This window comes from Borostomias antarcticus (genome assembly GCF_949987555.1).
Source record: "Borostomias antarcticus genome assembly, chromosome: 17".
Lineage (NCBI taxonomy): Eukaryota > Metazoa > Chordata > Actinopteri > Stomiiformes > Stomiidae > Borostomias > Borostomias antarcticus.
The window spans coordinates 9,570,574-9,592,446 of NC_140250.1; the positions used below are offsets into that span (position 1 = coordinate 9,570,574).

The window sequence follows — 21,873 nt, forward strand, 5'->3', positions numbered from 1 at the left end:
CAGCAGGTCCTCCTCCGTTTTAGCAGGGTGCAGGTCATCCAGTACTGCTCCCCGATAGCCGTCTGCAGACTCGCCGGACAGTCTCTGCTCCAGCCTCTGCTCCAGCCTCATCATTGTCTGTGCCATCTCCCTCAGACTCTGCATGACGCTGGAGAACTGCTGACACATCATCCTCTGGAAGTCTGGATATTAAACACAGATGTGGCTATAAGTAATTGTACGGTCCCATAATGGATATTCAACTCAAAGTATATCCCTACATGCAGCATGAAGTAGTTCACAAAATTCAGCATACCAGCATCTGCAGAGCTTGATGGCAACACTGATGGAGCTGTTGGTCTCACAGGCGATGGCATCAGAGAACTACCTGAAAACCAGAGGATAAAGGGATGAGCAGGAAACTATGGTGCTGGCGGCGTACGGCTTCTGGCATAAGGGGAAGAATCAACTCGACATGAGACATGTCAGACCCTTACCTGGTCTGGCCGGGGTGCTAATCTCCGATGGATGCTGCTTGTGCCTGGAGTTCAGACGGGCTGAAGGGCCTGGCTCACAGGGCCATCGCTCACTGCGCCTTAGCTCTAAGGGCCTGGGTGATGAACGTCTACTGCTGAGTAAAGTGAGATGAGTAAATTAGTGAGATTAGTTAATTAGTCTTCAAAAAGTCCTGAGTTAACTGTCAGTGTGCAAATATGCATAGACATTTCACCATCACAAACATGCATTACCTGCATTGATAACTGGCAGAGCAGGCCTTCCGGCTCTGGCACCTGGCATAGCTGGTCTGGTCTGAGTTCTGCCGACCGGCTGCCTGGGCACTGGAACATATAGTAGAGGTAAATTAGCTCAGATTAGTCAACTCAAGTAGTACTCTTTTGGGACTGTTGAATGCACTTTATTATATTACCTTCGTCACTGGAGTCATATCGCGTGTTGCGCTGTCTCTTCCTTGTGTCTTGGGAGTTAATCCATTGACGACTGCTGCTCAAACACCTTCGCCAAGGCACTGGCTACTTCATAATGCTCTGTGTGTTCCTCAGCAGGGACAGAGGTTGTCATGGCTCCTCTTGATGTGCTTGTGGAGGTAGATCTGGGAGGTGTAGGAGAATGGGCACTCAGAGCAGGAGAACACCCAAGTCTTGCACAACTCTAACATCACAGCTAGGAGAGCGAATGAGAGAGACCATTAAAAAGGATTCTCTCACCTGTAGTACAAGTTCAAATATAGAGTGATTATACGTCATTGTAAATGAGAGCTTACTCTCAATTGATTCACGAGGTTAAATAAAGATTGAATGAATATGTAGCTAGTGGGGGGTAACAACCACACAACTGTGGAGAGAGAATGAGACACTTGGTTCCCTCCTCTACTGGTGTTCATGGCCATGGCCACACACCTGGAATACTCTAACCCTGATTTAAAGGCATAAAAGTGGGGAACACATTCTTGAGACGGTTCCTAAAACTGGAGGGAAAAAAAAACAGGAAAATTATCTTCCTCTTCCCTCTCTTCCTCACTCACTTCTGCATGTGGCTGAGCTCTACCCTGTCAGCAATGGCAATACATGGGATAGTGGCTCAGCACACAGGAGAACTGCACAGAGAGGAAGGAGGAGAGAGAAAACCAACAACAAAAAAGGCAAGAAGGGTTAATAACTGAGCGAATCTTGCAAGTTTGCACTACAGGGAAGCAATTGCTCAATTTCCCTGATATTGTGGCGTCACTGGCGTCAGTGATGTGTCTTATGAATCTCACATGTCTACCGCTAACATTAACTCAATATCCCCATTTGTTTATCCCATCTATGGAAACGTATGTGCATTTGTACTTACGTGTGCCTGCCTATATTGATGATCAGGTGTTTCTCCACCTAAGGGCTGGCCAGACAGAACCTTCAGAGACCATTGGGCTGAGCTGAGGAGAGAGCGACATGTTAGAGTGTATGTGTGCATATGTATATGGTGCTCTTCTGTTAATACTCATGAGGGCATTTAACTGAACAAGACTCACAGAGCCTGTGGTGCTGTCCCAGGACTGCCCCTGGCCACGCCTGTCCCCGTCTTAGCGCCTCTTCCTGTCCCGCTCACCTGCTCCTTGCTCAGTTCAAACAAGAACTGGGAGGTTGGCAACTGAGAGCATGGGAGGGGAGAGAGGGAGAGAGAGAGAGAGTGGGTGGGTGACCCTCTCGTTGGCTGACATGAACACTCCACAGGACCACATGATTTCTGACACGTTTAGAGGAACAGGGCAACATGTCTACCACCCTTCACCCTCAGTAATTAAATAGATTTTGCAAGACACTATATAAGTAGTCCACATCATGAGTACCTATTATGCAAAATTTGGATTTGTATGTAAGTGAAAACGTAGTACACAATTCTTTACCCGTTTGACAGCATGAGCAACCATTTCAACAGTTAAGAGTAACATGAAATCACATACCAAAACCACCAAGATGGCTGCTGTAACCAAAAAAGCCAAGATGGCTGCTATAACAAATCCTGCTAGCTAGCCTAGCTCCGTTGTTGGGGCTTCTAGTATTCTGTTAACGTTAACTTCGGACAAATGAATGCCTAAAAACGAACACCTACTAACGGTGTCGTGGGTTGATGCGAAATCAATGAGTGAGCTAATTATCGCATTTTATTCCAAGCGATGAAACAGTACGAACGTGCAGGAGCTCGCGCGAGTATTAGGAAACAATGACCCACGACAACACTTCACAAATGTTATAGTGTACACAACTGAAATATTCTCAAGTTGCCAAGCCAACATTACAATTTATGCTTCAATTACACAAAAGCGAAAGTTTTAACAATCATTGCGACAGAGTAATTTTACGTAGGCTACTTAGCTAACCATGATGTACAGAAAAAAGCTAATCACATTAGCTGGCTAGCTAGTTAGCTAACATTGGAAAGAGAGCATCTGCATATGTGACAGTGGCTGGTGATTTGGTCCGCAACTCGGCAAACCCCGAAATGCGCTAGGGGGCAAAATAAATAAAAAAACGTTTTTTTTCTTTTTTTGTATTACCAAAGTTGAAGTTGTGAAGAACCCACTTACTATAACAGACAACAGTTTTAGGTTCACGAAAAACATTTAATTAGTCTGCAAACTAAGCTCGTTTTTAGCTGATTTCGAGTCGGGTTTGGGGGCGGGCAGATCGATTAGCATGATTTGGTTTCATTGGCTATTGCTTCCGCCCCCCACCCTTCCCACACGCCGGCTTTGTTTACATTCAGTCCCAAGTTTAACCATGGATGCTACAGCTTTTGCTAAAGAGAAGACAGGGATGGCATCCAGGACATGGAAAGAGTTTTAAGAGCAGCTAAAACTCCAGCAGAGCAGGACTCGTTCGTACACGGAGTTTTATTCTTGATGACCTGTGATACAGAGATGACTGTATCAACAAAGCATGTTGCTGCCAAGCGAAAGTTGATCGAACGAGCTACCAGATTCACACCACTGTTGTCTGCCGCCAAGCATTCTGCTTTGCTTTGGGGTAAGCTGATCTTTATACTATCTGTGCTGTTTACATTACATTAACGTTAGTCGTTAAGCAGTAGCTCCTTTCTAAACAAGTGACTAAGTCTAGCTAGCATAACAAAGGCACTAGCACTAACTAACAAAGGCTAGCTAGCTAACGTTAGCTAACATGCTAGTTAGCTGAGCTGTCCCTTCGTTCCTAAACTAGCCAGCTACCTAGCACAGGGACATGGCTATAGCTAGTGAGCTATCCCTTTGTTCCTAAACTAGCCAGCAAGGCAGCTAATATCTAGCCAGATGTCTAGCACAGGGACATGGCTAGCTAGTGAGCAAGCCTTTTGTTCCTAAACTAGCTAGCGAGGCAGCTAATATCTAGCCAGCTGCCTAGCACAGGGACATGGCTAGCTAGTGAGCTAGCCCTTTGTTCCTAAACTAGCCAGCGAGGCAGCTAATATCTAGCTAGGTAGCTATATTATAGAGAGAAACAGAATGAGAGAGCATGAGAGGTATGGTAGTCTGACACCTTTGTTTTTTGTTTTGGTTACAGGATGAGCAAAAACATGTGAGGATTTGCATCTCTCCCTTGGCCCCTCCGTACCAGCCAGCAAGAAGATCACTATGCACTACAGCTTTGATTTTGCACAACAGGTGAGAATACGTTCATCCTATCATGCATTAGCTAGTCTATTTAATCAACACATTCGGGTACTATTTTATCTATATGGAGTGCCAGTACTGTGGGCAATAGTTTAATGTACTTTTTTCCTTCTATTCTATTGCAGTTTTGATGCTGAGAGACCTGGCATGGTTGTGGCCAGAGAACACCGTGATACACCGGCAGTCAAGTTTCAGCTGCTGCGCAAGCCTGATGTCCTGCCCCCCAGAGAAGGTCTTCTTGTGCAAGCCCCACCCGGACTGGACATGGCCAGACAGACATATCTCTTTGACAAGATCAGAGAGTTCTGTTCTGATGAGGGACGAGACGTCACATGTCCCCCGCCAAACTCCACAGCAGCTCAGAACAAGACTGTCCGCTGGTAGATTCACTGCAGATCATCAGGACAGACAGCACTGCAGGAGAAAGGCCACAGCCTTTTCCTGTTTGTATACTGAAGCGTTGCTTGTTCTCTTGCACAGACTTGCCCACACTTGCACAGACTGCATTGTCAGACTATTGAATACTGAGCCGAGTACTGTTGTTATTACCTTGAGTATTGAGATTGGGACTGTTATTACTTTGTTGTACACTTGATCACAATGAACACTATGCACCTTGTCTATAAAACAGACAACTGACTGTACACTTTAACACTTAGACTGTTGTCTTTTTTTGTACACTTTACTTCTTATGCTTGTACTTTATATCATGTATGTGACAATAAAGAACGTTAAATTTGAACTTCATCTTATATTGTGTTATGAATGCAGTTAAGAACAAGATTAATACTGACTCAAAGAGTGTGGGGTCATCAGTGAGAGAGCACCCCACTTGGCAGCCACTCTCAGGTAATACCCCAAGTTGACAGCCACTCTGACAGACAATACCCCAAATTGACAGCCACTCTGACAGATAATGACAGATCGTCCAGTGGGGGAGTGGCTGGGGGTGGGGTTACCAGGCTATTGTTCACGCCCATTACCTGGCAGTCAGAGGTGTGAAAATGTTGGGGAACTTTGGAGGAGGATTTCTCAGCTAAGTTGATTTGGCAGTACTAGCATTCAAATAAGCATATCTTCTTCAACTATGTTCAGATTTCAATGTATGAGACCTCATTTGAAAGCTTACAATCTGCACTTTCATAATCTGTAAAAAACTGAAAAATGACCTTTGCCTAGTTGAGGACCAAATTACCAGCGGCGGTCACATATAGATAATCATTAAAAAAGGGTAGCTTGCACATAACGTTGGTGTTTTATCTGGGACGATACCAAAATACATAGCTAGCTATGTATACATTGAAATTGAGATACTTACAGGATCTGTGTTGTCGCGGGGATATAGACTGGCGTGTTGGTCTTTCTCAATCGTTTCTGTTTCAAACAGAACGGAAGTATAACCCGTCGTCGTCGTCTTCTTCTTCTTCGCTGGGTTTAGTGGCGGATCGCAAACAACTTTAATGTGCATACAGCCACCTACTGTACCAGAGTGTGTAACTTGTTTGTCTAGTTCTTCAATTGTGTCACCGAAGAAAGTAGCCCAATGCCTTGCATACTTTGTTTTACGTTCACTGCTCAGCGTTCATTGCTCACATTTAGGTACATTTAGGTTGCAAAATTAGGACTTTAATCATAGGCATATTTTTATCATTATTTTTATTAGGCCTATACTGCAAATCTTTAGTGTTAATATTAACTGTAAATGAGTAATTACACACAAAACAGACATGCAGGATTTCTCCTCATTATTACAATTCTGTAACTGTATGACTTAAAAATTTATTTTAAAACCTAAGTAATTTACAAATGTTCTGACCCACTGTGACATTTCCAATAAAGTCAGGGTGGGACTGTAATGTAACAGCATTGTCACGTCATTTAATTACATCGTAGTTACGGATTTAAGCAGCAGTGACGGCTACGTTCCCTTACAGTGTCCTTGAGGATGGTTATTTTGGTTATTTTGCGACTGAAAAGGCAAGTGTCAGCTAGGTGTCAGCTAGGTCCGCTGTTGGTGCCGTCGCAAAGTTACCAAACTACCACCAATGTGTCCCGTCAGTTTTACGTACTGTGTTAGTAGGGATTTAGCTTACCTCGAAAAAGCCTTGTTATTCTGTGTCGTGGTGTTGCACGGCTCAATGCAGTTTGTTTTTACTCCAGTTGTGAAGAGCACAACAACAGAGATGGCTGTTATAGTTCGTGAGTTGATTTGAAACCCCGGGTGATTAGCTAAGTAAGACGAGGAGGCCTTGTTTTCGTTTTGTTTTGTTTGTTGAGTTTTTGTTGAGTTCTGTTTGTCTAGGTTGTCGTTCTTGTATTGGGATTTGAGATCATGTTTTCTGTTTTTTGTTTAGTGTTAAACTTATGTGTATGCTGGCTACATTTTGTGTTTGTGTTTAAGTGTTTGCTGTTGTGCTGGCTTTGTTTTATGTTCGTTTTGGGGTTCCTTTTGATTTCAGCGGCACTCTGTGCTAGCCCTTTGTTCTTTTGTTCTGCTCCAAGCTAGCTATCTTCTCTGTTAGCTCTTTGTTCCTTTCTGTTAGCTATGCTATGCTAGCTAGTTCAACTTTCCTTTGTGAACACGTGGTGACTTCCAGTTTCGCTGCTTGTGTGAAAAAAATAGTGAGAGACTTCCTGTTTTACATCGTGAATCCGCCATTTTGTGACTGCCATTTTGTTGAACAATTCTTGGCTAGTCTAGTGACTCTGCCATTTTGTTGAACAATTGGAAAAAATTATAACAGGAAGAGAGGAAAAAAACACCACAGCAGTGATTGGTTGAGTGAATGTGTCTAGTCTTATTTGCTGTAATTTTGACAAATTGTTTGTATTTTGTTCTCATTGTTTTTTCTTTATAAGATGGGCGCTACTCCTAGTACACCACAGCGAGAACCTTTTCTTAGCGCTGCCAAGGCAGTTGCATTAAAATGTGGTCCTACTGTATGTGAACAAATTGCATTATGGGCTAAATATAGTGACTTTCCCCCTGTGTCAGGTACCCTATCTGTTAAGTTGCTAGGAGAAGTGAAGGGACAGCTTGAGATGTTTGAGTTAACTAAGTTGGGGAAGAAACCACAGAATGCCATAAATTGGTCTCATTTTGCTCACGACTGCGAATAACTCTCTTGATAGAGCTGAAACTGCTCGCAATAAAAGGGAAGCTAGAAAGAACTCTGTCACTGCTAAAGCTGTTTATGTTAAAAAGTTAATTCTTCCTTCAGACAATGATGATCTGCTAGAAACATGTAGGCTGTATCCTGATCCACATGTGGCAGCCTCCAGTCAAGGCCCCCAGGCTCAACCAGCCCCCGCTCCTGCCCCTATTCAGCAGGCCGCCGCCCCTCTTCCAGTCCCTGTTCTGGCCCCCCCTCTTCCGGCTCAACACCTCAGGTACAACCAGCTGCTGCCCCACACCCAACCTCCTTGTTCCAGGCCACATCCCCTGCTCCTCCGGCGTGAGGCTGCTGAAAAATCAGCAGGAGGAGATGTGAATTGTGTCACATCTCCTCCTGCTGATTTTTCATCTGTCGCCTCTGCGCCTGCTATGTCTCAGGTGAGAACTCACTTGCCTTTAGCTGGTACTCCCTTTAGGGCCCCCTTCCCCCCAACCCATTGGATTGCTCATACATCGCCCCCTCCAGGTTATTTTTCTCATGACAATTCTCCCGCAGGGGCCTCTTTTATTGATGGTAATATTCAGTCTAATTTGGCTAGTACTTGTCCTAAGACATTCCTTTCTGCTGGGACATCCCCTCCATTGGCTGTCTCTGTAACCCCTGATGACACCTCAGCCAAGGTCTCACCGCCTTCACTAACTCCCCCTGATCCTACTCCTGCTCCTACTCCTGAATCATTAGAGGACCATCCACATTATAATCTTAGATCTGCTGGTCCGGTTGAACAACAACAGCTCTCTTCTGCGTTAGGTAAGCTGCTCTTGCCAATGATTAGATGCATGAATCCTGTACCGCAACCACCTATGGGCCAAGCAGGTCACACTGCGTGGAGCCCTTTTGCCGATGTCTACAGACCTTTCCGTTGTGATGAGCTTTGGGAGCTTGCCCTACAAACTCCTCCTCCTCACCTACAAATCCCTCCACTCCCTGGCCCCCCAGTACATATCGGACCTCCTCCACCAACACACTCTATCCCGAAGCCTGCGGTCCTCAAACATGGGTCTGCTCTCCACCCCCCGCACCAGCCGACGCACCTTCGGGGACAGAGCCTTCAGTGTGGCTGCCCCCACCCTCTGGAACTCGCTCCCCTCTGAGATACGTAACGCCCCTACCCTGGACTCATTCAAATCAGCCCTCAAAACCCACTTGTTTGCCCAGACCTTTGGCCCATAGTTAGCCAGTTAACTCCTCAGTTAGCCTACCCTGTGTTGTTAGTCCTGTTTGTTGTTTTGTCTTCTCTGTTCTTGTAAAGCATCCTTGGGTGTCTAGAAAGGCACTATATAAATCTAATTTATTATTATTATTATTATTATTATTATTGTTATTATTATTAATGAAACTGGCTTGACTTGATCAGAAAGCTACAGTATATAAAACAAAAGGGGAGACTGCTGAGAATGATGGTACTTTTTTGTTAGAAGCAGAGGATCCAGTACTGAAGGCAGTGTGAAGGGGAGAGCAGAACCTGTATTTGCACTGAATTAGATTTTTGTGTGTGGATATTTTAGAACGACCATGGTGCTTTGGCACCCTTTAGAGGCCACTCACATAGTGTCCTGTAAATGACTAAGTGAGTGACTGAGTAACTGACTGACCTTAACTTGTCAGCTAGCCCGCTGCGCCGTGGTAAGAATACACTGAATTTCATGGCTGTAGAGAACAGTGAGTGCGCTATTACAGACTTTAAAATACTAAGGTACTGTAATCGGCTGCGAACTAAAGTGGGCCGTTCTGAGGCATGAAACTCCAGAGCTGAAAATGAGTCCCACTCCGGCCCTGGCCTACGTCCTTATGCTCCTGTGTAATGTCTCATGGACTGTGTTATTCCTCATTCATTAATTGCCTATTCTTTTGAGAACATGCTGAAAAGAGCATGTTTTGTATTATGCTGTCTTTCCCCAGAGTGAAGTTCCTGACCTTAAAGTGGATGTGTGTGCTAATGCTACTACAAATTAGTAAAACAATGCCCCATCTATTTAAAATGAACACTTACACCTCTGTTTGAATGCTAATAGCTTTCAAGTTTGGCTGTTTTTTTTATTGCTATACAGGATATGAGTGTGGAAGACACAATAGCCAATGTTTCATTTGCAAGGCTACAAGTGTGCCTAGAGGAATACTGACACAGCAAAGGTAAAGGTTTGGCACAGTACATGCTTAATTTAGCCCCCCCCCCCCCCTCCTCCCAATTAATTGATGGTGGCATTAGGGCACACATAGCACCGTCATTAAATGAAATATCAAAGCCGTTTGAGACTTTAGAAGGCTTTTATTTTGAAATGCCACATCAGAATCTCGTGAAACTCCACGAGTCAGACCAGGAGGGGGTCTACTACCACTCTGTAGCATAGAACCCGTGGCATCTTGGGTAGTTTTATTTTAATCCTGATTTAAGCAGTTTGAGACTTTGGAAGACTTTTATTTTGAAATGGCACATCAGAATCTCTTGAAACTCCACGAGTCAGACCAAGAGGGGGTCTACTGGCACTGTGTAGTATAGAACCTGTGGCATCTTGGGTAGTTTTCTATTAATCCTGATTTAATCCTGTTTTAAGCAGTTTTTGATATTTTAGAAGGCTTTTATTTTGAAATGGCACATCAGAATCTCGTGAAACTCCACGGGTTAGACAGAGGGGGTCTACTACCACTGTGTAGCATAGAACCCGTGGCATCTCCGATAGCTTCATGAAAACTTGGTTGTGGGTTATTCAATCTGATGGTAAGTAATGCATCCAACCATACATCAGCTTTTAAAGATGTGTATTTGCAAGGACATGGAAGAGAGGTGAAAGCACCACCACGGTAATGGCGGCAACAAAAAACATTTTCCCATCTGAGGGGGCCGGGGTTAAATGCGCTCTGGACGGTATCTTTTTTTGAGTAATCTTTTTTTGAGTAGGCCTAATCGGTTACTCGAGTAGGATCAGGTTAGGTTACTCGGTTTTAAAATTATTCAATTCCCATTCCTAATTTTTATTATTCTTCATTTGAAACTTTTAAGGGGATTTACTCCCAGCACCACAACAGTGTGAGAGTGTGCATGTTGGTATTTTCACAAGGATTATTATTCTCCATTCTCCTACCTTCTACCTTCTTCTTCTCCCCAAACAAATGCCTTTTTGGCAGCCTAACCAAAGATGAAAACGCATGAAACTGCAGATACGTCAGTCCCGGTGAAAAATGTCATGGGTGACGGAAATGGGCATGGCAAAATGGCTCAAGAGTGCCCCCTGGAAAATTTAAAATGGCGAGCCCCACCTATCAGTTTGATGTAGGCGAATGAAATTCGGTGGGCATATGTAGTTCATCGAGACACTTAAATGTCTCTTGGAGCTATACCCAACATCCAACAGGAAGTCAGCCATTTTGCTCTTAATGGGCCATTTTTTCCTTGTTTTTACCATTTCCATGTCTCGTACTTCAACGAGCTCCTCCTACAGATTTCATCCGATCAACTTTATATTAGGTCTGCTTCATCTTAAGACCTTAGTGATCAAAAGTTATCAAAAAATCGAGTTTTCACCAAACACCCTTGCCATGGCGCCCTGCCAAATTTTGACATTTCGCCATAAAAAAGGAAGCCCTCATAACTCCTCCATACATTATCCAATTTGTCCGATATTTCTCACGCTTCATGAAGGTTCTGTCCTGAACACATCTATGTGTCAGTATTGCGTAATACTTATAGCGCCACCTATTGGTGAAACAGGAAGTCCTCAAAACTCCTACATACATTATCTGATTTGCACCAAATTGCTGACGCTTCATGAAGGTCGCATTCTGAACACATCTATGCATCGGTATTGAGCCATACCTACACCGCCACCTACTGGTGAAACAGGAAGTCCTCATAACTCCTACATACAGTACGTTATCCGATTTACTCCAAATTGCTCAGGGTTGATGAAGGTCGCATCCTGAACACATCTGTGAGTCAGCATTGAGTCATACTTATAGCGCCACCTACTGCTTACAGGAAGTCCTCATAAATACTACATACATTATCCAATTTACCCCAAATTGCTCACGCTTGATGAAGGTCGCGTCCTGAACACATCTGTAGGTCAGTATTGAGTCATACTTATAGCACCGCCTACAGGTCAAGCAGGAAGTCATCATTACTCCCACATACATTGTCCGATTTAGACAACATTTCTCACGCTTCATCAAGGTACCGTCCTGAACACATCTATGCGTCGGAAGTGAGTCATGCTTAGAGCGCCACCTACCGGTGACAGGATGTTTCTCTCAGTACTGGACACCGAAATAGCACACCCTTTAACGGCGCTGCACCCCGACAAACGTGGGGTGCAAGGGCCCGCTCACTGCTGCTCGCAGCCCTAGTTGTAATTAAGTTTAGCCCACTGTGTCAGGGAAAATATTTTTTGACTAAGTTATATTTTTGTGTGAGAAATTAAATTGTTAATTAATTAACTTAGTTAATTTAATGTTGTGTAATTAAGATAATAGAATCTGCACTTTAATATGCCCCAGAATAAGCTTTTCATTGACAGTGCATCTGCTCTACGAAAAGCAGATGGTCGAAATCTTGTAAATTTAAAGTTTATTCTGGGTCATATGAGTGTGCGGGTTCTTCTTTCATATTCTCTTTGTGATTATTACCTAACCCAGCACCCCAAGAAGTGATGTGCCTAGGCTATCTTTCCTACCTCTCATTTAATGTTTGGTTGTAGGCAGGGCTGAAAATAAACACTCATTTCCATTTGGCGACTAAATTTCAGAGGCTGCGGATAAATGTTTGACCAATAGAGTCATGTAATAAATTATGCGTGCGATGTTGCCACATCCATGCCATAGACCGGCGTTCTGTTTGTTGTGTGTTGCACTTAAATAGCTCCCCCGCTGCACCAAATAAAGTTTCAGTCACATGACTGGTGATGGGAGGCTACTCGCGCACAGAAATCGTTCCCATTTACCTAAGAGGACCCGCGCTACTACAGTCAACACCTACAGTAGATGTGTACCATCCTGTCTCTGGGCTTCCATAGCATACCAAGCCACTGTTTCTCAGAAGGGATGTCTTTGATCGCTTGTCATGTAGCTTATAAGCTCTGAAGACGGTACTGGTTCCTCCTTGACTGACTTCACTTGTCATCCAGCTCAGGTTTAACTTTACATGATGACAGGCTGTGAATATGTTACAGTATATGTATTTTGTTCATAAACACATAAAGACCATGAGGTTAAGGCTTGGATCATTTCTTTCTCATATTTGTGTAGGGTTAGGTAGTTATGGATAATTCTACACTGTGGAAGTGAATGGAAATGAATAATTTAATTTCTATGAATTGCAATGTTTCTAGGCATCGAATTAAACTAATATATTTGAAATGTTACTTTGGCTTCTTCCATAAGCATGTATTCAACATAATACTATTATCTTAATGAAAAGTACTGAAACAGATGTATAATGTGACAAAAAAAATAATTATTTAGGCAGGTAAAAAATATACTTTTCATCTACCAGTCCCCTTGGCAGGTGAGCCAAAAAGTAAATTTTCAGCCCAAGTCTAATGTATGTTTTTGAAACAGAGGTGCAATTTGACAACTTTATTTTGTTGCAGAGACAGCAAAGCATATCTTGAGAAATAATGTGCAATGTTTTGCCTGACATGTCATGCATCATCTGGTCCATGAGAGATCCCAATCCCAAATATGTTTTTTAGCTGAAAGTATGTTTTTTACTTGTTGTGAGGCATACCTTTGGACCTTGTACGTCAGGACTTCCAGTTCGGGCTCAGAATTATTTTTCAATCTGCCATTGTCGGCTAGCGGCTTGTGTGTTGCTGTTGCATGGGCAGTATTTACATTTTGACATATCCGTAGCAAATTGCACTAAGCTTTACACTGTATGGGCGTGTTACAATATATTTTGTGAATGGAAGACGGAGGGGGTGCAAATGGCATGCAGTTAATGGTGCTATTAGCGGCCGCAATCCATTCTTTGTGAATTTGCCCCTATGTTGTATGTGTTGGAGTGTGTGTGTGTATGAGTGTCTCTGTGTAGTGTGTTTCCACAGCTCTGTTGAGCTTGTCGTGCTGGCTTGATCCTTTCTCCAGGGTACAACTCAAATTGATTAAATTCGCCAGGTAGGACAAGGGGCTGACTTCAGACTCTGAGCAATTACTTGGCAGCATGACTTCCGCACCCCACCGCCACCACAGCGTGGCATAATACACACCTTTAATCAAATAAAGCTCTACTACATCACAGTTTGGGAGGACGTGGCATAACTGCATTCATCTCGATATCAATATTTATTGAACCGGTATCTGTGAGCCGTGTGGGGTCTACTTCCTGTCCTTATTGAGTCATGTGTGGTGAAAATAGGATATGACATCTGTATGGTCACGGGAAACAGACAGCTGGACTAAAGGCTGCAGTTAGCTTTCCACACAGTCTCTACAGAGCACAAAAGGCTAAAGGTTCATCACAAATGTTAGCACTAATCATTTTAATTCACCATCACAGCTTTAACCTACATGTCTTATGACATATGACATGCTATCTTTTGACATTCATGCAGATATATCAATATTTATTATTTGCTTGGAGAATGGGTCTTCCTCTGTCTGGGCCAGGTAGTACACAGGAAAGACATGAAAACAACACAGGGAAGACAGACAGACCAGCAGAAAGTTGGACAGAGGCACACAGATTGACACAAGCATTTCAAACACATCCACTCATCTAGAGAGAAAAACAACCAGTCACAGACAGTGCTCCTGTGTTGGCCCGGCGTTGCTCTCAAACGTCCTCACGTAACCCGTGCAGCACTCACATCCTGGCCTTATTCACGTCGGCAGATCTGTTCCATTAGTTATGATTCTGCTGCAGCTGGGCACATTGACTTGTTTTCTCCTGGCTCTGAAACTATTTACACAGCTGGGTTAGGCTCAAGACAGTAGCTGAGCAAATGTCTAGTCTTTTCCGTTCCTCCGGCTATAATGGAGTCATTCTCCAAGAAATAATTGAGTCTTTTGAAGTATCTTAATTGCATTAAACCCGCCGTGTAAACTCGGCCACGGTGTCGCGGCACCTGCTACTTCCATCACACACGTGGCTTACAATCATTTATTATCTCTGCGGTAGGTTATGGGATTGTTTTGATTGCCGGCTGACGCTCTGCAGCTCATCAATTATGTTTCGCATTGTTTTAATTGGCCTTTCCCTACGCTAACCCAAAACGTGGCGGCATCAACCCAGGTTAGGATAAACATCTTTATTCCCCAACATGATTGATGTATTTATAATAATTGTGTCAGTAGAGTTTTTATAGGTTTTGTGGGCGTGTGATTCATCCTTTTTTACGAGTTGCTTTCATCCTGATCTGATACGGTAAAGGGCTATTCCCTAATTTCTCTGAGAGTCCTTCTTTGTCTTTGTCGAGGTGCCTTCTGCCAGATGCTGGTGGAGACCCTGGAGGGGAGCCCTGCTCTGAGGGTCGTGTGGAGCACCTTCAGACCTCTGCTGCAGGGAAAGGTTCTCTACACACCAGACACACCTGCTACCAGACTACTGGTGAAAGAGGTAACACACACAGTCTCCACGGAACTGTCAAAATGCTTACTTCCAGATGTGCTATGCCTGTTTGCCAGAAATAGAATTGTTTCATGGAGAAATTAATTAATTAAATTCAAAACTCCATCCCAATTAGGGAAAGAGGCCCCTAAATTAACTAGTGAGTAAAAGAAAATATGATACACACCATGAACCCCCTTCTCCACTCTCACGAGAAACGACATTTAAACCCAGAGAGAGATAATTGCTCAGGGGAGACTAAGAACATAATGTATTTTTCAAGGCATCTCACCAGATATGAACATCATTTTGATAACTGCATAAACAAAACAAACGGGTATGAAGTGGCTGGGAATCTGATCCCAGGATATCGAGTGGAAATAATGAATACGAACACTTGCGTCACTAGGTGCACAGCACACAAATAACCCTATTTACATTTGTCACAGCGAGAGGTGGAATCTGATGAGCCTCCCCTGCTCACCCCAGGGGGGTAGGTGGAACGCAAAGAAGCCAGAGCGCTCTCAAGGTCGCGTTGGCTCTGCAAGAAAACGAGATGACTCAGTGGGCAGGCTGCTCGGATTGGAGGAAAGAGGGATATGCGTGGCGGCACCTTTTCCTAATCTCCATACTGTATATCTTTTCTCTTGTCTTTTATTTTTCTCTCCAGGCGAATAGTACATTTAATGCCTTGGCTATGTTAAAAGAGCTTAGTGAGGCTTTGGAGGATCTGGCACCACGGGTTTGGGACTTCCTTCAAAATGGCCGCCCAGTCAATGCACTACGGGTAAGATTAATCGCTTTGAGTGGTAGTTGAGTATTAGGATTCGAAAGTAGTAGTCAGCAATTTCTCAAATCTCAGGTTACATCAAAGTCATGAATGTCACCAAATCATGTGTTTGGGTGATCAGGGGGTCATATGAATGTGGGCACGGATGGCATCCCATGCATGAATTCCAAGAATTGTATTAATTTGATTTGAAATCACTCAGATGTCTCTGCTGCGTCTCTGTGCTCTTGCACGGGGCATACTTTTCTCTTGATGCACAAAGCCTGTTTGCGCTCGGTACATTTCCCTCTAGGTACCAACAATTTCTCTCAACAACATACTATTTATACCATCCATCCATGTCAAAAACAGACACAAACAACATGAGTATATCACTTTGTTGAACATCCAGTAGAATATGAAAATTGTCAGGAAAAAAAAGTAATTATGGAGGAGGGCAGGATTTTCACACTACCGGTGAGGCAGTAGGGATTACCCCTGAACAGAGAGCTGCACACACCTTCCTGCCCCCCCCCCCCTCCCCTCTCTTTCCCCCTCTCTCTCTCCCTCTCTCTCTTTCTCAATCCCTCATCCTCTATCTCTCTCCGCTCCCCTCGCTGTATCCCCCCCCCCCCGTTCTCCAGGAGCTGATATTACTCCTGTGTCACTTCAAATGAGCTTATGGGCAGCTGAGGGAGCGAGCAAGAGCGCTCCATATAGCTAGGGTATTCATTACCCCTAGCCCTAACCTTTACACAAATGGGCCAGCAATTCTCCTTTGTCTTCATTTTCCTCTGTGGAGTGCAGCAGACTCCCCACGCCCCTGAACCATTGGCTCTGATGCTACAGTATGTCTTCAGAGGTCTCTCAAGGTCTCACAGACTTTTCCACATTGATGGAGCAATTACAACCACTGTTGAGTTATTCGGGCTGGCTTTTGTTTGGTGGGAAAAAACAGTCAAAATGGATAGGTCACTTTGGGGTGAACCTATTCCAGCTTTTTTGAGTCGCCTACTACAGTCGTCATTCCAGATGCTCACATGGTATTTTGAATGAAAACTGAAAGCTGGTGACTTTATAAGTGTTAAACATCATGTGATTTTATTGGAGAGTTAATCTACTAATATAATGTAAAATAAATGACACAAAACAAACAAACAAACAAACTATAATCTATAAATAATCAGTGTAAGCCATGGTTCATATCTACACTATTCCTAACGGGAAGCACATGCTGGATTATAATTAGGACTTGCTCGAACCACTGCATCCATCAGAAAATGTAGGCATCATTTCTGGGAATAATCTGCATAAACAAAACAAACAAATGGGTATGAAGTGGATGGGAACGTGAGCCGAGGATATGGAGGCGAGATGATGAATACGTGCACAGCTGGGTGCCCTGGCATATCCCTGGTCTTCACACACCACCACTGCTGGATTGTTTACTACAGTGTCCGTGGGTAGAGGGGGAGGGGGGGGGGGGTAAATTACCCTGTTTACATTTGTGGCAGCAGCCAACCTTGAGACTTCAGAAATAGGGAGCATTCATCATCATCATCATCTTCATCCGCTTATCCAGGGTCGGGTCGCGGAGGCAGCAGCTCCAGCAGGGGGCCCCAGACATCCCTTTCCCTAGCAGCATCAACCAGCTCTGCCTGGGGAATCTTTAGCCGCTCACAGGCCAGTGCGGAGATGTAGTCCCGCCACCTAGTCCTGGGTCTACCCCGCGGCCTCCTCCCAGCCGGACACGCCTGGAACACCTCCCTAGGGAGGCGCCCAGGAGGCATCCTCACTAGATGCCCGAACCACCTCAACTGGCTTAGGGAGCATTTCAAAACCTAATTCCACGGGGGGTTCCAGACAATTTCCTGTATCCTACTGACATGAAAAGGATTTATAAAAAAAATAAAAAAAGCAACAGGATTTATATTGTTCAATAATTTTATTTCATGAAAGATTGAACTGAAATTGAATGGGCAATATCTGTATAAATTAATATATATCAGTATCATATTAGTCGTATCAGTATCACATATATCAGTATCGGATCATATCAGTATCATATATATATATTAGTATATATCAGTATCATATACATTTCAAATAAGAGTTATAAGAGTTTACTTTTTATCCGGCTGCACCATGGAGTCTAGGTGCATGCCTCTGCCCTCTGTGGCCATCTACAAATGCTTATTGTAGTTGTAAGTGCAATGCCTTGCTGCCTGTAGCACCATCCTTGATGGAGCATATGTGTGGGCTGGACCTGTGAAGTTTAATTTACAGGAAAGGAGTGAGGAGAGGGTAGAGTTGTCCATTCTTGTAAATGTAAACTCTACTTTTCACTGAGGCTGGAATTTACATGAGTTTTTTTTTTTCTTTGAAGAGCTCATTCTCTCTTCTGTCAGTCAAGAGACGGTAGACGCTAGATCCTCAGGGAGAAAGTCCTGTAGCGCACGCACGGACTACACAGCTACCATGGAAACCAAACAACGTTGTAGTTGTATTGAAGTCCGAGTGGAAACATTAAAATTTGGAGCGTTATGTTAGAATGAAACAGGTCGTGACTCATGAGTAAATCTGATTGTCAGAAATCGGGAGAAATGCGGGAGAAATATGAGAGGGCACTGAAAATCAGGAGTCTCCCGTGAAAATCGTGAGGGTTGGCAAGTATGGGTAGAATCTGATGAGCCACTGCCCCCCCCCCCCCCCCAGGGGAATAGGTGGAATGCACAGAAACCAGCTCACTCTCAAGGTCGCATTGGATACAGGATAATTATGTACTCATGTCAGTGTTAAACATCATTTGATTTTATTGGAAAGTTAATTTCATGTTAAACAAATAACACAATTGTCACATTTAAAACAAACAAACACACAAACTATAATCTATAAATAATTCCAGTCAAGCATGATTCAGATCTACACTACTCCTAACGAGAACCAAGTGCTGGATCATAATGTATGTTTGCTCATATACAAGTATAGCAGGTATGGAACAACTAAATTATTAGATTTCATTGTTGTCATATACACAGTCTGTACACAAGAAAATGTGAATTGATAGTTGCGTACATATTGGATTTCCAATAAACATCTTGAAACTAACTGTACTGCGGTCACTATCACCCCCCCCCCAAAAAAAGAAATGGCCGAAAAGGTCACTAGCAGCATAGAGACTACCTCATTTGAAACGTTGACCCCTAGGTTAAACGGAATATTATCAAACACTTCGGACCAAATATGTTTCTGCCTCTTCCAGCATACTGCTCGGCCTAGCTGCCTAGAGAGTTCCATACACAGATATAGAAGCAGAAGAAAAACACAGTCTGCTTTGTCTGGATTATCCTCAGACCATGTTCCATCTATGAGGTTATGTATCTTGGTATTACCATGCTATTACATGATGTCAATTTCATGGTTGCAGCCAGGCAAGCGGAATGGAGTAAGGCCAAACAGATGGAAATGCTGCTTCAACCAAACCCGTTCTAAGGATCATCCCTGACTAGCTAGCAGACAGTTATGTAACACACCATTGTTTGACAGGGGACCAGGCAGGCGCCCATTGATTTTTAAGCAGCAGCACACACACACGGGGCCTGGAACAGCAAGGCTATTTGCATTTACATTAGCATATCTCTTCATTAACCTGTCGCATGGCGAGCAGAAGCACAGCCTGGGGCTTGATGGTAGGAGGGGAGCGGAGAGACAGGGACTCACAGGATTCTGTGTGTGTGTGTGTGTTTGTGTCTGTTTGTGCATGTGTGTTTGTGTGTGTGTCAGACAGAGAGTGAGAGATAGTGAAAGAGAAAGTGCATGTGTGTATATAGTATGTGTAATAGTATGTGCATGACTGCATTCTGTGTGTGTGTGTGTGTGTGTGTTGTGTGTGTGTGTGTGTGTGTGTGCATGCATGTCTGTCTGCATGTGTGTGTACTGTATGTGTATTTGTCTGTAAATGTGTTTCTATACATGTGTTTTTATCTGAGAGTAAGCAGAATGTGTGTGGATGTGCGCATTGCGTGTGTCATGTGCGTGTGTGTGTGTGTTAGTCAGCTTACCCCACAGTTATAGGAGAGGGGGGTGTAGATCCCAGAGCCTGAAGTACAACAGTGCCATCTAGCTTAATGTCTTTAATTACTGTAATACTGCATGTGAAAGCCAACGCCACCAGGAAGGACAGGCATCAAAAGAACAGCATGTCAGAGGTCTATTGGAAATCTATTCTGCTTCAGCTCCCCAATTTAGGTCCTTTGTATTCATCTGGTGTTACGGTGATCGTTAGAGTATACAGGGCGAGCGCACGTGACTGAATTCTCACCCTCCCTGGGATTTCAGGCGTTGCTGGGGAATCCGTGGTTCGCCGCCAGCCTCGACCAGCACCTCAACGGCACGGGATGGACGGCGGAGCTGCTCGCCAATTTCCTGTACACCGGGCCCCCTGAGGACAGGCCTGCGGGCATGCCGCCCTACGACTGGCGCAACGCCTTCAACGCCACCAGCCGCGCCCTGGAACTCCTCAACAAGTTCATTGGGGTATGCTCATCTCCGCCGTCTTGGATCAAATGTTTATCATTCTTTTATGTTCATCTATGTGCATCCCTTTCGATTAACTACGCAGGACTTGAGGGATGCGTGATGGATTTAACACTAGCAGCACCAAGCATTTGAAACTTACCAGCTTCGCCGGGGAGTGGGTCAAAAGCCACCGCAGTCTTTAGAATGGGAGGCTGTTATTGACACACAGTGGCCGCTAGATGGCGCTCGTGTGTATGTTTGTGACACCAAATGCAGCTATATCGGCTTGGGCTACAAATAGATACACCTGTGTAGAAAGAAGATGGTCGTGTCTGGGACTACATTTTCCCAAGCCCTATTAACAAATAGAAAGCATATCACTGATAACACTTGAAACATAAGAACACATTGGTGCAGTATGATGTAGGACTTTTCACCTATTGAGCAATTTATGGATAGATTTATGGATGAATTCTATGTTTACTCAGGCCCGGTCGGATTTAGCTAAGCCGCTGGGGTAGGCTTGTGTTGCAGTTTTACCTCATTAGTTATTATTTTCGGAATTTGAGCTGAAAGGCATTTTTCTTAACATGTATTATGATATATAGATATATATTATACTAAATAAATATATAATATTTGGGCTGGTTTTTATCGCATTGGGGGGATTTGGAGCACTCATTGGGGCTGGAGCACCAATCTGGCAATCCGGCTTGTTTACATCCGGACGTGAAGTATGTAGCAATATTCTGTGGAGGGCAGTAATAGTTGCATCGACACTGCTGGAAAGCCGTAAGAAGAAGTGATTGAATACATTTTCCGCATGTTTTTTGTATTCTATTTGACATGTTCCTTTGCCTCATTTAGCACCAGCTGCAACAATCTCCTCCAAATCCGTTCTCTCTGTTAGCAGGGCTAACGTTGCACTCAGTAGCTTGTGCTTATTAGCTATGTTTGGTAAAAAGCTTGTGCAGTGGAGGGGTTCTTTTGGGGGAATTATGGATTATGCCAGCTAACGTTAGTTCCCAAGCTTGTTTGATAACTATTCAATGCAGTCTGCCAGGCTAGTGCCTGTCGCCGTCATGAATGAGACGGCCCCAGTTTATAGACGGCCCCAGCTTTTGTTAGCTTTTAACTTCAAATTAACGTTTTTGTGTTTTGAGGCCAACTCTTAAAATAATATAATACGGCATGCATAGCTAGCGAGAGATATGCCCCCGCATCATTTTACAACCTGTATTGTTCGACTTTGCAACTGCTTGCTTGCTAGCTAGCTTAGCTAGCCTAACGTTGGGTGTATGAAGCTGGATACTGGCCAATTGCACCACCCTCATCCCACGATGGAGGTTTTCAACTGGGCTTGGGACTTTGCCTCTCATCGCTAACTGGCAACTGTCCCGGTTGAGATAATGGTAGATAACGTTAGCTAGCTCAAACATAGTTTTTTTATTAGGCTACTATTAGCCTATCCAACCAATGTTATGTAGTTGTAGGCCTACTGCTGTATGGGTGGGGTTGGTATTTGCAGAGGGCTACAAACACAGCGTGACACATGAGCACAGTTTTCTATGCAATATAAAGGTTACTGAAAAAATAAATTGACTCAAACAATAATCTGATTCAGTTAACACTTTATTTTTGAATAAGTGGCTCTTGTGGCTTAGAATAAGGGTCTGCAAGTGCAATGGGAAAATATCGACTGTTGCACATTAAAATTCAG

General features: G+C 43.8%; 1 protein-coding gene across 1 annotated transcript in view; it reads left to right on the forward strand.

Moving 5' to 3' along the window:
- The window catches only part of LOC311320254 (phospholipid-transporting ATPase ABCA1), a gene marked incomplete at both ends in the record, with an annotated part of 445,813 nt that overhangs the window by 30,831 nt on the left and 393,109 nt on the right, over positions 1-21,873 (forward strand). Inside the window, 6 exons of the mRNA XM_084451987.1 lie at positions 532-593; positions 7,423-7,537; positions 8,177-8,422; positions 14,736-14,875; positions 15,537-15,653; positions 19,974-20,171. Coding sequence (XP_084308113.1) covers positions 532-593; positions 7,423-7,537; positions 8,177-8,422; positions 14,736-14,875; positions 15,537-15,653; positions 19,974-20,171 — 878 coding nt within the window. The remainder of the gene's footprint in view (positions 1-531; positions 594-7,422; positions 7,538-8,176; positions 8,423-14,735; positions 14,876-15,536; positions 15,654-19,973; positions 20,172-21,873) is intronic.